The sequence below is a fragment of the Oryzias latipes genome, chromosome 23 (genome assembly GCF_053564925.1).
Source record: "Oryzias latipes strain Hd-rR chromosome 23, Olatipes_Hd-rR_3.1".
Classification (NCBI taxonomy): Eukaryota; Metazoa; Chordata; class Actinopteri; order Beloniformes; family Adrianichthyidae; genus Oryzias; species Oryzias latipes.
Window position 1 is genome coordinate 19933495 of NC_136259.1, and position 19779 is coordinate 19953273.

A 19779-nucleotide genomic window follows, 5' to 3' on the forward strand; every position below is an offset into this window, starting at 1 on the left:
ACTTGTTCATATCAGAACTCAGCTGGAACCAAAGTAACCAAGAAAGATTTCAGACTTTAAGACCCGATTCAATAAAATTATATAATATAGATAATAGAAAATTAAGATTAAAATTGTATTGCGGAGGATTTCTTAATTCAAATCATTGTATAACAGGAGCAGAAAAAAATGGCGCGAGGGGCTTGTAAACTAGCAGGAAAGCATGGAGACGGAGAGCTCTCAGCAACGGGCAGGTTGCTCTGAACACTTTGAAAATAGCTCCAAGTAGTGGGACTTTGAGGAAACCAACACGACATAAGAGAATCTGTACAGAGATGTGGAAGTTTGGCAAAAGCTTTAGAGCTTTAGAGGTCATGTGGTCAAAAAACTAGGCTTTGCACAAACAAGCTCACACAAATGCAGTCTTGGTAACAATAATGGGTGGAAGCACTGATTCACGGGCTGTGATTCACAAGCCTCTCAAATTTAATGGCTGATTTCTTAAACAAAACATCAACCAAACTCTGCTGGTATAAAACCTCGAATATCTGCCGTTAAATAAGTATTTAACATATGATTGCTGGGTCTTAAAATTAATAAAGACTCATCCATCTGAATAAAAAATGCTAAATAAACTTTTGAAGAACTACTTTTTATTTATTGCAGTGCTTAAACACAAACTTTGTATAGATCAAGGTGACATTGCATCACAACTTGCTACCTTTGTCTGTAGTGTGGATGTCATCACAGATGTGCAGGTCCAGGTGTGTTATCTGGAGGTGGTGTGATGTCTCACACACATCGTAGGCACTGAACAACTTGGCCATGGTTGCACTCTGATCAGCAGCCATGGGCGTCTGCTGGGTGCGCACCTGCTGGGCTGAAGTGGGCGTCGATGAGACCTGATAAAAAAGTTTCGCTTTTATCATTTTAATGGTCTTCAACTGTTGATTGCAGCTTCTTGGCTTTTCGTACATTTCAAATGCTTTATGTTGAAGTTTTAGTGTCCGTTTCTGCTGGCTGAGCCGATTACACCAATAAAAGCATGAGTCATGCAGTACTCAGGGTCTCCACCAGATGGCATGTCAGACTCATTACAGAAAACATACTGATTATTTCCCTCCACTCCTGCTGGGCTACAAACAGGTTTGAACTGGAGTGGGCAAAGAGTGTCTGTGCATCTGCATGTTTATTTGGTAAGTTGAAGAAAAAAAAAAGAAGCATAAATTAGTTGCAGTGGATTCATAAAATACCCATATAGCAGGGCTGCTCAACTCATATTCACTGCTAATGAGCTGAATGAGGCAACTCCAGGTTTTGGCTGAACGTGCCTGATCCAGAAAATCAGCAGGAGGGTCGCAACCCTGCCATTTGGCACTAGAGTGATGAAGAGGAGGGCCACAACTTTGAGGAGCTCAAGGACAATTTATTAGACCGCAGCTTACACAAACGTAGTGGAATTAGAGCACCAACTACAGGGAGGAAGACATACGATTGCAGAGTTGATAACTTAAGAGTTTAAAGAAGTAAATGGGAGAATGTAAAACATGTTTAAAATGAAAGTTCAACTGTCAAAGAAGCATTAAAAGGCATACCTGATCCTCTGTGGCCATGCTTTTTCTTTGTTGTGCAGACTTCTCCATAGCCTCACTGAGAGACTTTGCATATTGCACCATAGCTTTCAGCTGAGAGTCTGTCAGGACCCACAACAGGTCGTCCAGGATAAGAATGAGCTTGGAAGCCACAACATTGCAATCCTTGATCTGTGTGGAGTAGAGACAGTGTCGTAAACAGAGACTTTGCTGATATAGGTTGTCTGGAAGACACATTTTTATTCAGATTTAACATTTCAGAGCAGTTTTATGCGCTGTATTATTTGACAATCCAAAACTCAAATCTGTGTTAGCGGACAGTAAGTTTTCCAGCCCAAAAATCATATAAAAACCGCCAACCGCCATACAAAAATGCTCAAAAAATGAAACAATTAAATAGCTCTAATTAATAATCATCTGTTTATTATAACTTTCCGCTTTGATTGAAAGTCCAACTTTGAGAATTTTCAATATCATTACATTAAATGATTAAAGTTACATTTTTAGGATAAGCTGAGTAAACTTAAGGCACTCGTTCAACCCAGTTTGCATGGATTGCGCAATATGGCGTGAGGCAGAGCTTAATGCCGCTTCACCTCGCAGCCTACGCTGTAATTGAACAGGAAATATGCAAAATCTAGCAATTTTGATTATAAGAATCATTCAAATGATTAGAACAATACATATATTGCACTTATAAAACAGACTAGTGGACACATGTTAATTTTATAATTAGATACTGTACATCTCAGGATAGCAGCTGAGGATGCGTACAGCTGAGACTCTGCCTCACCTGATCAAACGTCCCTGGATGAAACTTATTTCACTTCAAAAATAAAAACAGCCAAACCAACCCCAAGTTTTAGGCTTCCTGATTTTTTATTTTTAAAGTTACGGATTAACTCTAATAAAGTATTTTACTGACCCGTCTTTTCAGAGTAACTCTGATCTTGGACTGATTGGTGATGAGGCGGATGGGGGCGCTCAACATCTCATGTTCAGCACTCTGGATCGCGTCTGCCTCGATGCGAATCATCTGCCAGCTGATCTCTTTAAAAGTCAGGATCTGGATCAAACAGGGGAGAGGGTGAAATTTAGGTTTAGAGCAAAACAATTAAAAAAAAAAAACACTTCCAAAAACAAGAGGAACCGACTTCTCCCCGCTGAGGATCTTGGATGCGAGTGAAACGCAGGTCACTGGGGTTCCAGCTGGTGTTGACGCTGTAGACCTGCAGCTGGGAGAGCTCGAACGAGGCGTTGAAGGCCTTGGCACTGATCCTGATGACGATGGAGTTGATCGATAGGGACAAACCTTCAACCACCTTCTCAGCAAAGCCATATTCACTGTGTGGGAGACAAACGTCATGCTGGTTAACCTTTATTTGTCTAATGTGAGGTGGACTAGGTTAATAAAATATTGTTTTCCAAAATGAATGGAATTTACTCTGAAACATTTTTGCTAATGCAAAAGTCTAAGGCTTTTTAGAACTAATTTTATGTAAATATGTGCCTATTTTAATATAATTTAGTATAAACTAAATGTATAATTCACTTCATATTGGTTTAGCAAAATAAGGAATACACAGCTGAATGAGTCTGCTAAAAAAGTCAGAAGAACCTGCTTTACTTCCCCTTTTGTTTAGTGTTAGCAATAGACACCATTTAATGTGTTTTTAATGCTCCAATCTGAAAGACTGAAAGAGCCTGAAAGCTCACCTTTGTCCTGATGCTGTTGCTATGGGAGACGGGCCGTTCGGTGGCCTGGGCTCATCACAGGTACTCATCTCCATCACCACTTTGTCTAAAGTCTGAGGAAGAGGAGTCAGATAATTGGTGGTACAAAAAAAAAAAAAAAAACGGCACAAAATGTTGTTCTGTAACTTCCTTTTAGTGGTATACCAAACATTTTAGGAAGTAGTCCCTTTGAAACAAATACTATAGCTTTTACTATTCTTACACTACTACATAACAGCATGAAGTGTGATCGTAGTGTTTTCCGTTTAGCTACTAATGTTCAATAAAACCTACTGCAGGTGCAATCATACATGTTCTTTTGTTCAGTTCAAACTATTTTTTGACTCAGAATTCTTTGTATCAAAATTCCACGTTACTATAACCAGTTCATGGACATATTTATAAAGACAGAACAATATTTAACGGCAGCGGTTCATTGTGTCGCCAACTAGCGTAGGAACCAAACAGAACGTCCCCATCTGGTGCAATTGAGTACAAAGTGGAGTAAATGCAAGTGCTGGGTTTCATTCATTGTGTTGCTGCTGGGAATCACAGCTCTCTGGGGACCAGTCTGCCAGGCGTTCTGTCAACATCACACCTGCGCCCCGCAGGTCCAGGTGGCAGCCGTGGCGTAGACTCGTAGCAAAACAAACCACAAACATCAGGGCTTAGGACCCACAGCTATCTGCAAACACTCCAGTGTCACATGACCTGCATGTGAAGGAATACTTTCATCTCCTCAGTCTGCAGGATTTATTTGTTGAGCGACACGAATAAATTCCATAAAAAGGAATGGAAAAACGGAAATGCAACCTGGCTGAACATTATTTAATGTTTTCTGTTTGTAAAATTCTTGTGAAGAGGAAAACTCAACATGGATTTGAAGACACAGAACCTTACCAAAGAGATTGGGTGAGTCTTCAGTTTTGTCCAAGGTATCTGCCGAGGAAAAAGAAAGGTGGCACTTTTAAAGAAAGCATTTGAGCAATTTCAGTCTTTTGGAGCAACAGAAATTCAGAAAATCCACATAAAGAGATTCCAGAATAAACTCTACAGATACAGTTTTGCTGCAGAAATCCGTTCGCTGTTAATCATCGAGTCTCTTGATTGAAGTGCGAGTCACACGACGCTGTAAATGAGATTTAACGCTTGTGTTCAGCTGCAGGTTTTATGGATGAACATGCTTTTCAAAGCGCATAAATCAGAAGTGCTGGATGACTACAGCTTTAACTGGAACGGATATTTGGCATCGAATTTCCTGTCAGGAGGTGGCGCTAGCTCATGTCTGTTACTTAAATCCATCAGAGCAAATCACTGTTTTACCATTTGTGTATATTTTTTGTTTTCAGGCTAAATCGATTCACAAAGTTGTTACTTAAACTAACAACAAAAAGTTTCAGACATTTTGCAACAAGGAAATAATGAGCAGAAATGAACAAACCAGAAGGAAGTGAGATAAATATCTGCTATCTCACTTTTTCTTAACTGTTCAACAAGTGCAACGGAAATAGAGTCGTACTCGGGCCGTTTAAAGGGTTTTTCCTGAACTCCAAAATAATTTGGTACATAAAGTTGTAAATACAGCACAAATGATGCTTGTACAGCAAAAGGTGCATCATTTAACCTTAGATCAAAGGTTGAAAATAATAAAAAAAAAAAATGAGAATGCAACTATTGGGAAATTCTGTAAATAACCAGAGAATGCAAGAAAAGAAAAGGGTGGAGAAGGAAATGTGGAGGGCGGGAAATAGACTTTGACCTTAAAGAAAGCATTTAAAGACCAGGGTGAGTCTAAGCCTCCTGATGGACATGTCGCTGACCACCAGACCTGAGATGGTGCCAGTGGGAAAAAAAAGACCAAAAAAAATCACGGAGGAACATCTCCCTGGACTTTTTTAAAAAAATACCTTTTACCTACAGAATTGTTTGTAACCGGGCTGCACGGTATGAGGAAAACTCGCGATTTGCGATATTGGTGATCAATATTGCGATGACGATATAACTTGGAATGCATGAACAAATAGCAAAACAACCAGAAACACTTTCCATTTCAGTGCAACAGATTCATTTAAATAGGAGTCAACTTAACTTACATTATACTCCAAATGACCCTCATCTACATAGGAGGCGAGCATCTAACACAAAAGAGCTTGATGTCGCGATAAACTTGCAATTTATTGTGGAGGTCTAGTTTGTAACTAAAAATTAGGTTTCAAAACGGTTTCTGATTCATTTACTCTTCTAAATTAAGCAGTTTATAGACAGCAGGGGTATAAAAACTCATGTCAAGTTTGCTGCCTGTGTCTTTTAGGATCACTTTTAAGATTTTACTTTTGGTTTTTAAATGTTTGAACGGTCTGGCACCTCTGCATCCCTCTGAGCTGTTACATGTGCATCGTCCACGTCGAGTCCTAAGATCTGAAGATCAAATGTTTTAATGGTTCCCAGGACTCGGCTTGTGACTCGGGGAGACAGAGCCTTTTCAGTTGCACCCCCTAAACACTGAAATGGCTCTCCCCTTCTCTGTGAGGTCAGCCAGAACCGTCAGTGATTTTAAGTCACTCATCTTTTAATCAGGCTTTTAACTCCAGTGAACGGATTTAGTGGGTCAGCTTGTTAATTTTATTCTTTTGTTGTTTTATTGCTTTTATTGGTTTATTGCTTTTATTGGTTTATTGCTTTATTGTTTCCTTATTGTATCATATTGTCTTTGATTTTATGTGATTTTATGTTAAGCAGTTTGGTTGCTTCTGCTTAAATAAGTGCTATACAAATAATACATTGATTGATTGAAATTCATTCAGATGACCTCACCCTGATGGCAGCCTTGTTGCAGAAAACCCGGTTAATGGCCAGCCAGGTGGGAAGGTCCAGCAGACTCTGGAGGACCTCCTCATCCAGCTCCAGGTTGGTGAGTTGGCCCTCTCCTTTCAACGTGCTCAGGTTGATCTTGTCCGGGGACAGGTTTTTTGCAAACCTACAATTCAAAGAGAACAGAACACAGTATTTATATTTATAGACACGGAGGAATGATGTTCTGAGAAAACAAAACTACATTTTCAAAAAGCCATCATTTCAAACATGTTAGAAAAAAATAAATTCAAAACAAAATCATGGTTTCAGGATAGAAAATTCAAAAACTTCAAGAAACAAGAACAAATATTTTATTCCAAAATAGTTTTTGACTAAATACATTTTAGTTAACATATGGGGGATTTAGGAGAAAAACAAACTGGTGTGACGTGTGTGTACATAACTAATTCAGAATGGCTTTAAAGATTGTGCTCAAATCTGATTCTGGATTAGGATAAAGTGTTAAAGATTTAGGTGTGAGTCAATATTGACGTGAATAACCTCGGTCTCAAAGTACCTTGTACTTATGCTGTTGGTCTATTTGCTTTTTCTCAGCACAGAGGCCTTTTCCTTTAAACCTTATGCCAAAGCCGACTAAAAGTTACTATTTAACAGAAAGCCTCGAAATTAAATAGCTTATTGACCCATGAATCTCAGTGGGCAAGTATAATGGAGTCTCTCATGAAAACGGGCTCAGATTTTCCAGAAACCCATAACACAGACTGTGCACATTCTCAATCTTTGTCTAGTGTTTGACTTCCTGTTTGACTGCCAGAGAATGACGTAGAAACAATTCATTAGTCTACGTATTTACCAAATAAAAGAACTAAGATATCCATGACATTAATAAAGGGTTGATTCACTCCCTATTATAACAGTCGGCCCAAGGGCTTAAACGTCATCATTTTGTTATACCTTGGTCCGGGTGAATACTCGATTCTGATTGGCTGCTGGGTGTGCGTTAAAAAGTGATAACCGCACGTCCCAAAAAGAATTTCCGGTCACCTATCTAAAATCTTCTGTATCACTCTGCCGGCTTCTTTAAAACAACCTTTAGCTTCATCATCTGGACAAAAACAACCGGTGGGAGGTGAACTGAGAGGTGAGAGGTGAACTTTCTCTCTGAACTGATTTATCGGGACGATCAGCATATTTATATATGTACATTATTTTATATCGCCGAATCTTGACTGCAGCCGTGGTGCGGCGCCTTGTCACGTTACTATGACAAGGCGCTGCACCACGTAACAAATAGTCCGCTTTTCGTTAAAAAAAAACAATCCAAATCGGGGGGAAAGAATCAAGAATTAATCACTAAAAACTGGTTAATATTTATTTCTTTTGTAAGTGACCATGGTATAAGCGGGTTAATGGCCTTCGAAGAGTGCAGTATCACTTTTTAACGCACTTCTCGGAAGCAAGTGCTTTAAAAAGTCATATTGCACACTTCGTCATTAACCCTTACTTGTACAACCAAAAAAACATGTCTGCCCGTGATTTTAACTGTTATAATATAACGAAAAGGTGTTTTGTTTTTGTTATTCTGCTTGACGCTTAAGAAATTCAGATGAAAATCTTTATTTTGCCACCAACAACCGGTTGCCCTTTAGCAGTGTCTTTTACCGCTAACTACCTCTAGAGGGCAATGTAGATATGTGTATCAGTATTTGCTACTGACAGGAACACAGAAGAACCACTGTGCAAAACAAACATGGATAATCTGAATGTTCTCCTCCCAAACGTCATGATATTTTCCTTATTGGTATCAAGATTTTTTTTTTCTTGAGCGGACAGAAATTCATCAAACTGGGTTACAGAGCAATGGAAGTACAGTACTGCTGAAAGCACCATCATTCAGACACTGGCTCCAACAGCAGAAGGTAAAGATCACCGTAAAAGAAAAAAAAATCAGACTATGAATGATGTCATGAACCAGACATGGAGTTTCATTTGCAGATGTGTTTGCCAAAATAAAGAAACCTGATCTCTCAACATCATTGGTGTCTTCCATGGATTGTAAATGAGATACAGTCAATGCTTCCATGTAGTGAAGAGGCTACAAACTTGACGATGGCTTTTCCACACATGACAGGAGCGTCTAGCTCAGGGGTGTCAAACATACGGCCCGTGGGCCGTATCCGGCCCGCCAGGTGATTTAGTCCGGCCCACACATGAAGAGTAAAAATCATAAGGATGTTTAAAAAAGAAAGCAAGTTTCTAGTCCTGTGTCAAGTTATGATTTTTTTTAAAATAACCGAAATGCGCAATTCCACCACTAAGGGGAGCAAAGGAAAAGCTTAACAGATGAAACAACATAACTCTGCATGTGCCAAAAACGAGACCTAACAGCTCTGTGTCTGGGTAGGCAGTAGTTTGGTTCCCTGTGAGCCTGACCACTGAAGGATGATCAGTAGTGACACCCTAATGACCAAAATGTTGTCAAAAAGAAAAGAAAGGTTGAAGTGAAGTCCTGAGATTTCCAGAAAAATGGAAAGCGTTTTATTTGTTCACGGAGCTGAATGCAAACCTGCAAGCTTGGTATGTCATCAAGAGGTTCTCCAAGAATATAACATTCAGCACCACTATGAAACTCTCCACAAAGAAAAGTTTCACCAATTGCAGTTAAGAAAAAAAATGATTTAGCAACTATTAGCTGGACCGATAAATAAAATCTGGATTTACTGCAGCCGTGACATCAGTGATGGAGCAGTGAAAGCTAGCTACCTTATTGCTGCTATTACTGATGGTGAAATTATTGAAAAATGCTCAAGGCTGCAGAAGTCTTGTGCCCCAAAAAGCAGTCGACCTTAAACATGAGTCTGTCAGGAATTATGATCAGATCCAACATCTCTGAGGAAACATGGGCAGCTATATGAAGGAATCCAGTCATTTATTGTATTTTCAGTCACTATTGATGAAAGCACCAACATCACAGATATGTACAGCTGTGCATATTTATTAAAGGTGATGAAGAGACGTCACAGTGGAGTTTCTGGAGTTCATCGACACAACAGCTGATGACATAGTCAGCTGTCTAGTTACTGTGCTGGACAATGTTGGAGTGAACTGGTCACATGAAGTAATTTTGGTCACTGATGGCGCTTCCATCAAAGGTCAGGAAAAGATTCTTATAATAGTGAATAATAATAATAATGGACATTTCATTGTATTTTGCACACTTGAATGACAGTAAATGTGTTTCTGCACAGGATTTGAATCCTGATATTAATGGTCTGGTGAAGTTTCAGGAGAGAAAGGAGGTTAACTCCAAACTCTTATGTTCACAAATGTTTGCAAGTTTAATTTAGTGTAATTTTGTCATCGTTTGGACGTTTACATTTCAGGAAGATGTTTCATTTTTTTCTGTAGCCCCTCTTGAATTTATTATCAGGATTGCTTCAGTGATTTAAAATATTCAGTCTGTATAAAATTGAATAAACCAATATTTTGTAAAGTGAAATTAATTTTATTTAAGATCCATTTGCCTCTGTGAATGAATGTGTAATAAGAAATGATAAGGCTACCATGTTGGTTGAGGCATGTTTTCCAATTGGGTAAAAAAACAAGAATAAAGCTTTATTTTGCCTTTACGCTACTGGTCCGGCCCACTTAAGATCAGACGGGTTGAATGTGGCCCCCGAACCAAAATTAGTTTGACACCCCTGGTCTAGCTTTAAGAACTAAAGCATTGAGCATCGAATTTGAGGCACTGGGCGCAAATTTGACACGCGTGGGAAAAGTGGGCAGCAGACACGAATTTGACACGTGAATTGCATTTGGTGTGAAAGCAGCATTACGCCAGGCATGGCGGATTTGTTCAGAGGCGTTGTGAGTTTTAGTCGTTTTCTTCTTTATTGTGCCTTTTTTGGCTCCTGCTGCTTAAACTCAGGAAAATATACAGAGTGTATATTTACGATGCAAAAAAGGTAAAAACTTCCTCATGTGACTCATTCATTCCAATTGAGATATTTCCAAAGCCTTTTTCGGGCTGTTATGATTGTCAGCAGTTTAAAGCTGAGGCTTTGTTGGTAACATGTTAAAAAAAAAATCCAAAAGAGTGATGAGATACATTTATACATTTCCTTTAGAGCAGTGAGTTGGGCAAAAAAATGGTTTGGAATCAAAGAGTGTGGTACGGTTGGAACATTTTCCATTCAGTAATGTGGGTTTGACTTGCTTCCATAAAACAAACCATCGAGCAGAAACTCGGTGAATGACCCGGCTCAAGTTACTTTCGCATTTAAGGACACTTTTAACTGGAAAATCCCAGAGATGCTTCCTGGAGTGTCCAGTTTCTGCAGCATCGCTTTACAAGCAGCACAATGTGCATCAGCATTAACTTTGGGACTTTGATCAACAAAAAAACCCATTAGCTTATTTAGTTTGTTTGACTGCAAATGTAATTTAGATCATTTACCACCAGTATGATCCTAAAAGAAAAGGTATTGTCTGATTTATTTTTTTCCCCAAATCAACTTATAATATATTGGCCGGTGTAACCTATAACTTGGTGTGCTAAAAACTCTAAACAACTTTTTTTATTTATATAAAATTATAAAAGGTGCCCTAAGATTCCCACCTATATTTGATATTGTGGGAACTACCAGACTGTAAGGACAAAGTTTTCTTCTAGATCACAAGCTGCATTTAAAGACAAAAAAACTGACAATCAATGAATCAATTGAAACCAGAAATGATGTAAGTATTTATAGGAAAGAAAAACCTTACAGCTAGTGTAAAGTATGAATGTGGATTATGAAGTTACTCAGTAACCGGATATTGGTCAGAGACACAATAGATTAGTGTTCCTACAGCCTCAGTCTTTTATTGTTGAGACGATATCAGGAGACAAGAAAGTAGGCCGTGTGCGTAACTATAGTCTAAAAGAACCTGTCCTTTTAGTTTGGCTTGTTTTGTTGTCAGAATATTTCAGTACAGATTACTTCTGTCAAAATGACATCGCTTTCCTCTCATTCTTGGCAGCAAAAGAATCATTTACAATTCGAGATTCCCATAAATTATTCAGCAGCAGAGGTATGAACACTGCCTCAACACAGCAGAACAAGGCAAAAAAAACACACTTAATCAAGCAAAACACAAATACAAGCAAGCATGCAGTGGTTCAGGAGCATGCTCAGTTAGCACCCTGAGCGATGGTGCAAGTGCCTCTTAGCCTTGTGACCAGTGAAATATTAATTCCTGCTGCTGATCAAGTATCAGCCAGCAGGGCAGCTTCTTTGGCTTGCTCTCTGGTGCCTTATCTGGCCTGCTCTCCTCTCCTTTTACCTTACTCCAATAAAACTCTTAAGAGTGTTCAAAAATCTAGGTTTTTAGACTGTGAAAGCCAAATCACCCCGTTTGGAAGAAAAATCCACCGTCATCACAGACCATAGCATTGAGAGGGACAGGATTAGTAGGGTGTCAGGTTTACACTGGACGATTGTTTTCCCTGTGCTCCCAATATGGCTTCAGCCATCATTCCCGTTAGCTGAACTGAGCTCACTATACCAAATCCAGTTCAATAAAGAGATTAAAGCAAACTGCTGGAAATAATGGGGGTCTGCCCACTTTCCATGTAAAATATTAATATTATTAACATTAAAACTTAAGCCAGTAATTGACTAATTTAAAGCTCAAACATCGGCTGCAAAGTCGCTAAGTTTAATTACCAGCTATTTGATAAGAATTAGGGCTATTAAAGCCAAGTTTAAAAAAAACAAATAATCTAGAATATTAAGAATTTTAATATTTTGGCAGTCTTGTTGTTGCAGCTGTTTGTGTTGATAAGCATTCTTCAACCTCCTCTTTACATTTACATATCACCATCTAACCTTTTATCTGACCAGATTCTTCCAAATAAAATTACAACTACATCCATCTGCTATGGACTTTGGGAGGAAGGCTATCAAGAAAACTGAAGTAATTTTCCTTAACCTCCAAAAAACTATATAGTGCACAAGAAATGGCAAATATGATGTCACCCATTTGCCAACTTATCGGCGGACTTACTAGTCCGCCATTTTTTTTCCAAATGAAATTGTCCAAACGCAATGGATTGTGGTCCATGTTCTCCAATCTAGTCAGCATCAATCATTGACAGTATATGAGAACTGGACTGAGTGACCTCCGCCACCTGACGTCCAAACAGGAAATACCCGCTCGCTCCAAGAAGTGAAATTCCTATAGACTTCTATAGAGAAGTAAACAGCGATTAATCAGTCATTCTATTTGTCAGAATAACCATTCTTGCTGTTCTAACTTCTTGTAACATCTTCTTGATAATCCCAATTTTTTTCATTATATTTTTTCTGCAGTGCAAGTTATTAAAGTTATAAACTGGTCAATCAGATGTCTCAATAAAATCTAGCCGCCACACCAAACATTTGAAACGTTTAACAGATTTTGTGTAGCACAGTTTCAAATGGTAGTGGTGTGGACTTCCAACAACCTCACTCCTGATTGGCCAGAGTGGCTGCCATAAAAACGTCTACTCAGACAGACTAGGATCAATCACCGCTTACCAACTACGTCTGGCTCCAACATGGTGGCATACATATTGCAAAAATAAATGGTGACTGAATCCACTGCATTTCATTGAAGCTGGAAGTAAGCCACATTCTATGGGTGATGTCATACACAGACAATGGCATTGATGAACACAACAGAAACTTCTGAGACATTTTCCAGTGCGCTGGATTTTGAAATAACATATATATATATGTATATATATATATATATACATATATATACACACACACACCGGGGAGTAGTGAGTGAATTCAGACACACTAGATAACTCTGCAGGTTTTGAAAAACTGGATTTGAGTGAGAATGTGGCACATGATTTAAGACAAACATTTTTCAGATGGTTTAGACCATAGCCAGGCCAGTCAGTCAAGACAAACAAGGACATGCATTCAAATTCCAAGAGCGACAAGACTTGCTGTTTTAAATGTTTTATGCAGTGTGTTTAAAAGAAAAAAAATGCAATAAAACCGCTAAAATTGAACATTGACTTCAGCTCCCTGAACTATGAGCTCATGTCTTTGGGTTTGGTCGGCTGAGACAGATTTTCTCCGTGCTCTGATGATGCGTTTGAGGCAGAGCCGGGTGACATGGATGCTAGTAAGGGATTAACCTGGAAGAAAATGGCCCGAGAGACTCGAGCGAACGGCCAACCTTAAAAAGCAAAGTGGAGAATGTGAAACAAACGGAGAAATGCAAGAAACAATATACATGTACAAGTCTTTTTTTGTTTTGTTACAAAGAGTAATTTTAAGAGGACAAAATAATGAGATGTCAACACACTTTACAACAATACACCAGGAAAAAAAAGATGATATATCATTTGTACTATGTTTTTAACGTATTCTATAGCCTGTACAGTAATAAATGTTTTGGCAGATCCAACCTTACGAATAAAAATCCTGTAGTCTCAACAATAAGGTCTGCATATTATGGGCTGTTCTATTTAACAGGAACGTTTTTTTTCTTTTTTCTTTTACCTTCCTACTAAATTTGGACTATTTCATATAAAATACACAATAGTTTTTTATTTTCTTTATTTTTTGTCGTTTACTTTGTACAGGCAGCCTTTCTATCAAACACTAAAGAAAATTACTTGATCAACTGTCAGTTTTTTTAAATGTATTTTTAATGTAGTCTTTTTGAAAGGAGATTAAAAATACTAGAAAGCATGTCTCTATGTAAAATTTGTTATTGTAAAAACATTAGAAAAAAAGGCAGAACGATGTGTCTGTTCTGATTGGAATATAGAGTAAAACGTTTAACACAAGTCATTTTTCTTCAATAAAAAACTTTCCAATAAGGTTTAAAAACCAATGAATAACATAAACTAGGATTAAATATTTTTGTGGGGGGAAAAGAAAAACAAATGTGTGCAAACATCCCATTCCCAACAGGTTAGTGTCCCCTAAACCAGTGTTTTTCAACCAGTGTGCCGCGGCACACTAGTGTGCCGTGGGAGATGGTCAAGTGTGCCGTGGAGAAATTGCCCTCATTAATCATTCACTGATCTAAAAACATTTCCCATCTCCAGGATATCAGCTCTTTGTTCATCCAAACAGGCCCTGATAAAACACTGAGTAGTTAGGAATATGAAAGATCTTAAAATTACTTTTTCTTTGTGTTTATTTAATTCTATTAAAGACATTTTGATAAGAATGATGTTACCGCGATTTACCTGCAGCTATGACAGTTTGCGGAAAAGTCCCGTCCCTTTAACTGTCTCCACCAATCATTCTTGAAGGCTTAATCACATGTCATCAGTCTGACCAATCAGAAGTGCTTAAAGTCTTCACTTCCTTGTTCTTAATTCTGCTGATAAAGTCGCTCAGTTCTAACAGAAATACCAGCTAAAGCTCGTCTTTAGCAGTGTAGCTTTCCACAGAGTCCGGTGTCAGACCGTGAAACAAGTGGACAATACAATAAATCTCAGAGACGCCAGTCTTTCTGCAAGTTTTCGGCACTTTTCACACTACATCTCCCATGATGCATTGGCTTAAAGAGCCAGTGTCCCAGCGCACAATGAGTTGTCCTTGCGAAACGCCTTGAAACCCCAACAAACAAACAGTTTCTAAATTTTTATAATTTAACTTTCATTTCATCTCTTAGAAAAAACAGCCGCAACTTCCTGCTTTTCCGGCCACAATTATCACAAAAATACACGTGAGATTGCGGGCGGGCGGGGGGGGCTGTCGATCAATACAGACCATGAATTTCTGCTTTTTTTTTTTTTTTTTGGATGCTGGTGTGCCGCGGGATTTTTGTCAAGGTTAAAGTGTGCCGTGGCTCAAAAAAAGGTTGAAAAACACTGCCCTAAACAATTAAAAAACAAAGGTTAAAAAGGGAAAATTTGTACAAACTGAACAATAATTGTCAATATTTTTGGATGAATCTGGTGACAAAGTTGCCAGCTTTTCTATAATTTTAATCAAACCTTTTTCAATACTTGAATTCCAACAACATATTAAAAAAGAACAAAGTCCTGAACACCAATAGTCTGCAGTAAAATGTTTGATTTTGTGCAGGTGGGGGTAAATAGATTCAAAATAAAAAGGCAGAACAATAAAACCCAAATTATTTAACAGCAAAGACTGCTGAAGAATCCCAGATACATTTCACTCTGTCGCAAAACAACACAACACAAAGCCCCTTCACAGACACCCACCACACAGCACTAAGTCATGACTCATGCTATATTAGGCGTCCCACCAGCAGCGAGCGCCAACACCAAGAAGCAGCGCAGCGTTCATCAGTGTGGTGCATCATCCAGCTGCTGCAGAATGTGAGCAGATGATGAAAAACAGAGGGAGCCATTTTCCAAGCTCCAATGAATGAGAAACGGTGAAAAAGCAGCAGCAGTTCACGAAGACGACACGTCACCATGGCAGCTGACGCTTGAAAAATAGAGTGCTCAGATTACAACAATGATTGACAGATCCTTGAAGGATCAACCTATGGAATCATAAACTAATAAAAGGATGATAAGACATCTGGTTCATCATTGAAACTAAAGGAGAGGAAAGTCATGCGGGATGGAGTGGTTCAAACTTTAAAATTAAAGGGTCTCGCATACCACCACCCTGATTACAACCTTAATCTACCAGGTCATGAACTCTTTAGGCAATGATAGCATTCCCTTTAATACCAAGTCATTTGGTGAAAGCTTGTCTCTAACCTGATTTGTCTAAACACCCACTGAATTTACTGCATTCCTCTGTAGCAATGGGTGGGAATTATGTGGTTCCACCATAGAAATCAGGGTTAGAAAGATGCAGTGTTAAGCACCAGGTTCCTGCAATGCAATTTTAGCCATTCATTGCTTTAGTTCTGATTTAGTTCTAATTTATATTCATTTTATCCATTTACAAAAGGAAATTTATTTACCATTTCTTTCCTGATTTTAAATGTCATCAGTGTTTGCTTTTTTTTAAAGAACCAGTTACAGTCAATGTTAATTTGATTCAAGCTCATTTAAAGAGTAATTCTGGAACGATGCACATTAAAAATCTCAATTTAAAACCCAAATCAGAGCTATGAACATCTGTTTTTAAATAGTTAACCAAATCTCCACTAATAAATAAGTTAGGCCATTACACATAGAGAGGCTGGAGTCAAAAGGGAGACATTTCCAATTGTCTCCTATGCTAAAACACCAAAAGTCCCACCGTTGCGTTTAAAAGAGACAGGCGGTTGGTTGTCGCTTGCTTGCAGATAGATTGCTAATGGGTGCAAACAGTTTTATTTTGGTATAAAATGTGCAGCATGGCACACAGTTTTCTTACGTCATCGTGTACCGTCTGTCCGGCTACAATTTAGCCCCTTCTTCTATGGTCAAAGGAAAGAATTGTTGACGACGCCATGTTCATGTTCTTACCGCCCTTTCCACCATTCCCTGAGATGGTTCTGATTGAAGACTCTTCCAACTCTTCTATTAAGAGGAAGATTTTCTTCTCCACTGTTGCTTTTTGTTTATTTGGAATGGACACCAGACACCTTTAAGGTAATCTATTAGTTATTTATATAGGTCATTATCCTAGAATTGAGGTTTTATTTGAATCATCTCAACTGAGTATGACAATCATAATTTTTTCTCTGTTTTTACGTAGTCTTTACACCGTCAGTTGAAACCTGGTGCACTAGAAAATAAACTGAATTAAATTAAAATAGCTTTGGATCAGTCGTAAAATCAATATGCATCAGTGGCTACAAGAAACATTGACAGTCCTGTGAACCTTTGCACCACAGTCTACAGTCCCCACAACTGTTGATTTGCCGTGTTCCATGTCTGCTTCCATCACAAACACCATCTAATCTGCAGTTCTCTATTCTCTGAAAAGTGGACATTTTCCATCCCTGAGGTCACGAAGCAATTTCCCAACAAACATCTACAGCTTTGATGCTTACGGTGAAACAATCTGCTCTAAATTACATTAAATTACAGTAAATGAAAATTTCCAGTAATTGAGCAGAACTGTTTACTGACAGTAAAGGTCACTGTACTTCAGTGTTACTGATAACTACTAACTTCGGTTTGTCACTTGACCCAACTGCAGCAAACAGTTTACTGACCACTGAACAGTTATGTTATCGAAATAACATTTATGATAATACAACAAAAACATCTAGCTTATTATTTTAACAGATAGAAAATATTCTGAATTGTTAGAACTTTTCACCTTTTTTTTTTTTTTTTTTTTAGGTATGGGCTGATAGACATAATTTTATCCGTCCAATACCGATAACCGATACCCGCAATTTGCCGATACAGATACTTGGTCGTGTCTACAGTGACACAAATTTAGATTTTCTTTTGTTCCTATATTAGAAATGACCAACAGCAAAGGATCTCATAGGAGCAACTATCACTTTTAGGGCTGCACGATATGAGGAAAACTCGCGATATGCGATATTGGTGATTAATATTGCGATAACGATATAATTTGCGGTATATAAACAAACAGCAAAACAACCAAAAACATAATTTCCATTTCACTGCAAAAGTTTAAAAAATATACTCCAAATGACCCTTGTCGACGTAGGAGGCAAACATCAAACATAAAAGGGCTCATCTGATTGATCAACAACGTAAACGGGTCCCTTCCAATTGGTTAAATGCATAAAGGGATTTATTTCATTTTTTCAATATTTCAAGCTGCCATGAGTTTGTTTTAGCACATTTAAGGTAATCATTTATTGCGATTTTTGACATCTTTTGCGGTATGCATATTGCATAGCTTGATGTTGCGATAACGATAAATTTGCGGTATATTGTGCAGGCCTAATCACTTTTAAACTTTCATGTAAATATATCTGAAAGCATTGAGACCATTTATTGAATATTGGACGTAACTGTGAACTACAACTTCCCCATTGCCTGGAATCTATAAGGAACAACATGTATCCCTGTCAAAAATCTCTGACTCACTGAATCACTATGATTCAATTAGGAACAAGTACACATTTCAAAAATAAAGTGTTTCTGAAAAGAGTCAGAAGAACATCTGTAGATTTTTTTAACAATGGGCCGACCCCCATCCCTACTTTTTTGATACAAGCAGGCTTTAAAACATAGAGTCCGAAATTACAAGAATTAAAAAAGCTAAACTGATTATGATGGATGTTAGGCTGTAACAAGTATCCAAATACTTTGCTATCTATTCCAAAAACAGAGTATGAATATTTGTGACCTTCGGGATCACTGATTTGCAATATATATATAAATATAGTACAGAAAAAATGAACGTAAGACAACAGAAAAACTTTTGACTGTGACGTTGTTTAAAGTGATCAATATTATGTCAAAATCATTGTGTTTTTATCTGTTATGTTTTATTGATTCCGATTTTCTCTTTTAAATAAAAGTAAAAATTATGGATTTTCAACGACCTATTGTTTTTATTTTCGAACATTTAAATATTGAATAGTAAGAATCTGTGAATTGCTGATCTTGATTTTTCAATCGGATCACAGCCTAGTTACGATCCAGAGCCTTGATGGGTTTGCACTTGAATTTCAAAGTGCTCCAATCATTTTCAGAATGCAGAAAAATGTTTAGTTTCACAAAATGATATAATAGAAGGATTTATAGTTAATGAAACCATCAGTTTACTGGTTTTATGCCCAACATTTGGTTTCTATTAGTGCATGGCTGCCTGGAACTGAGCCAGAGAGCTCTCCATCCTCAAAGTCCAATGTAACACAAACGCACACACAGTTTGTGTCGACTCGTCCTCGGAGAATAACCTTAATTAGATCCTCTTTGAAACACTTTATTGACCGTTGTCCATTTGCATGTTGCCATTTAAAATATTCTGAAACTGATACTGCTAAGATTTCCTCTAGTAGCTTACACTGTTAGGAGTCCCTCTAAAGAGCTTTAACATGCTACACACGCTTCAGGGCACTAGTGTTGACCAAAGGGGAAAGAGTTGTTGCCGACTTTGAGGTCGGTCAAGTGTAAGGACGCAGCCTGCAGCAGCGTCTTGCTAACAATCCCGCCATGGTTACAAACAGCTTTGGACAGACGCGTGTCCTCTGCAGCACAAAGGCCTGGAGGTTGAGCTGATGTTGACACCCAAAACAGGATCTGTAGCCGGGTAAGCACATCTTACGGCACGTATAAATAAGGTGCATCTATTTCTGGGCGGTGCTGAATCAGCACGATGATGTCAAAGAACAGAATCCCTCAGACAATGAGGTGTGTGCTATGTGAGTAAATGAGCCAACGTCACTGACACCCAGCACTTCTACCATGACATCACTGACAGAAAAGCGCAGGATTGGCCGTCTGTGTTATTCATAGACTGACAGATCAGCTTCGCACAAGCATCATGACAAAGCCAAAGACAATCAGCACTTTTTGCTCTCCTGTCTTTGCCGTTGAGAATTTTGCCAAGGGCAAACGGACAAACACTACAACAGCTGCAGGACGCCATCACACAAACTGCAGTTTACTAAAGCATTTGGAGAGAAATTGGCATCAAATAAAGCAATGTGTGTTTTGTTTAACACAAGCAAACATTTATTAATTCTAAAAGACTGGATCAGATGAGCGACATTCTGATTTTATTCTTGAGGTCCCACTCCAATCATTATT

At 38.3% G+C, this 19779-nt stretch overlaps 1 protein-coding gene across 8 annotated transcripts in view; it reads right to left on the minus strand.

Moving 5' to 3' along the window:
- bltp3b (bridge-like lipid transfer protein family member 3B) overlaps positions 1-19779 on the minus strand; it is a 37198-nt gene that overhangs the window by 15417 nt on the left and 2002 nt on the right. For all 8 annotated transcript variants that reach the window (XM_078941576.1, XM_078941575.1, XM_078941574.1 and 5 more), the window contains exons 2-8: positions 6120-6282; positions 4206-4244; positions 3288-3379; positions 2726-2915; positions 2497-2637; positions 1575-1742; positions 701-881 (exon numbers count right to left, since the gene is read on the minus strand). In XM_078941576.1, the coding sequence (XP_078797702.1) occupies positions 701-881; positions 1575-1742; positions 2497-2637; positions 2726-2915; positions 3288-3379; positions 4206-4244; positions 6120-6282 (974 nt within the window). The remainder of the gene's footprint in view (positions 1-700; positions 882-1574; positions 1743-2496; positions 2638-2725; positions 2916-3287; positions 3380-4205; positions 4245-6119; positions 6283-19779) is intronic.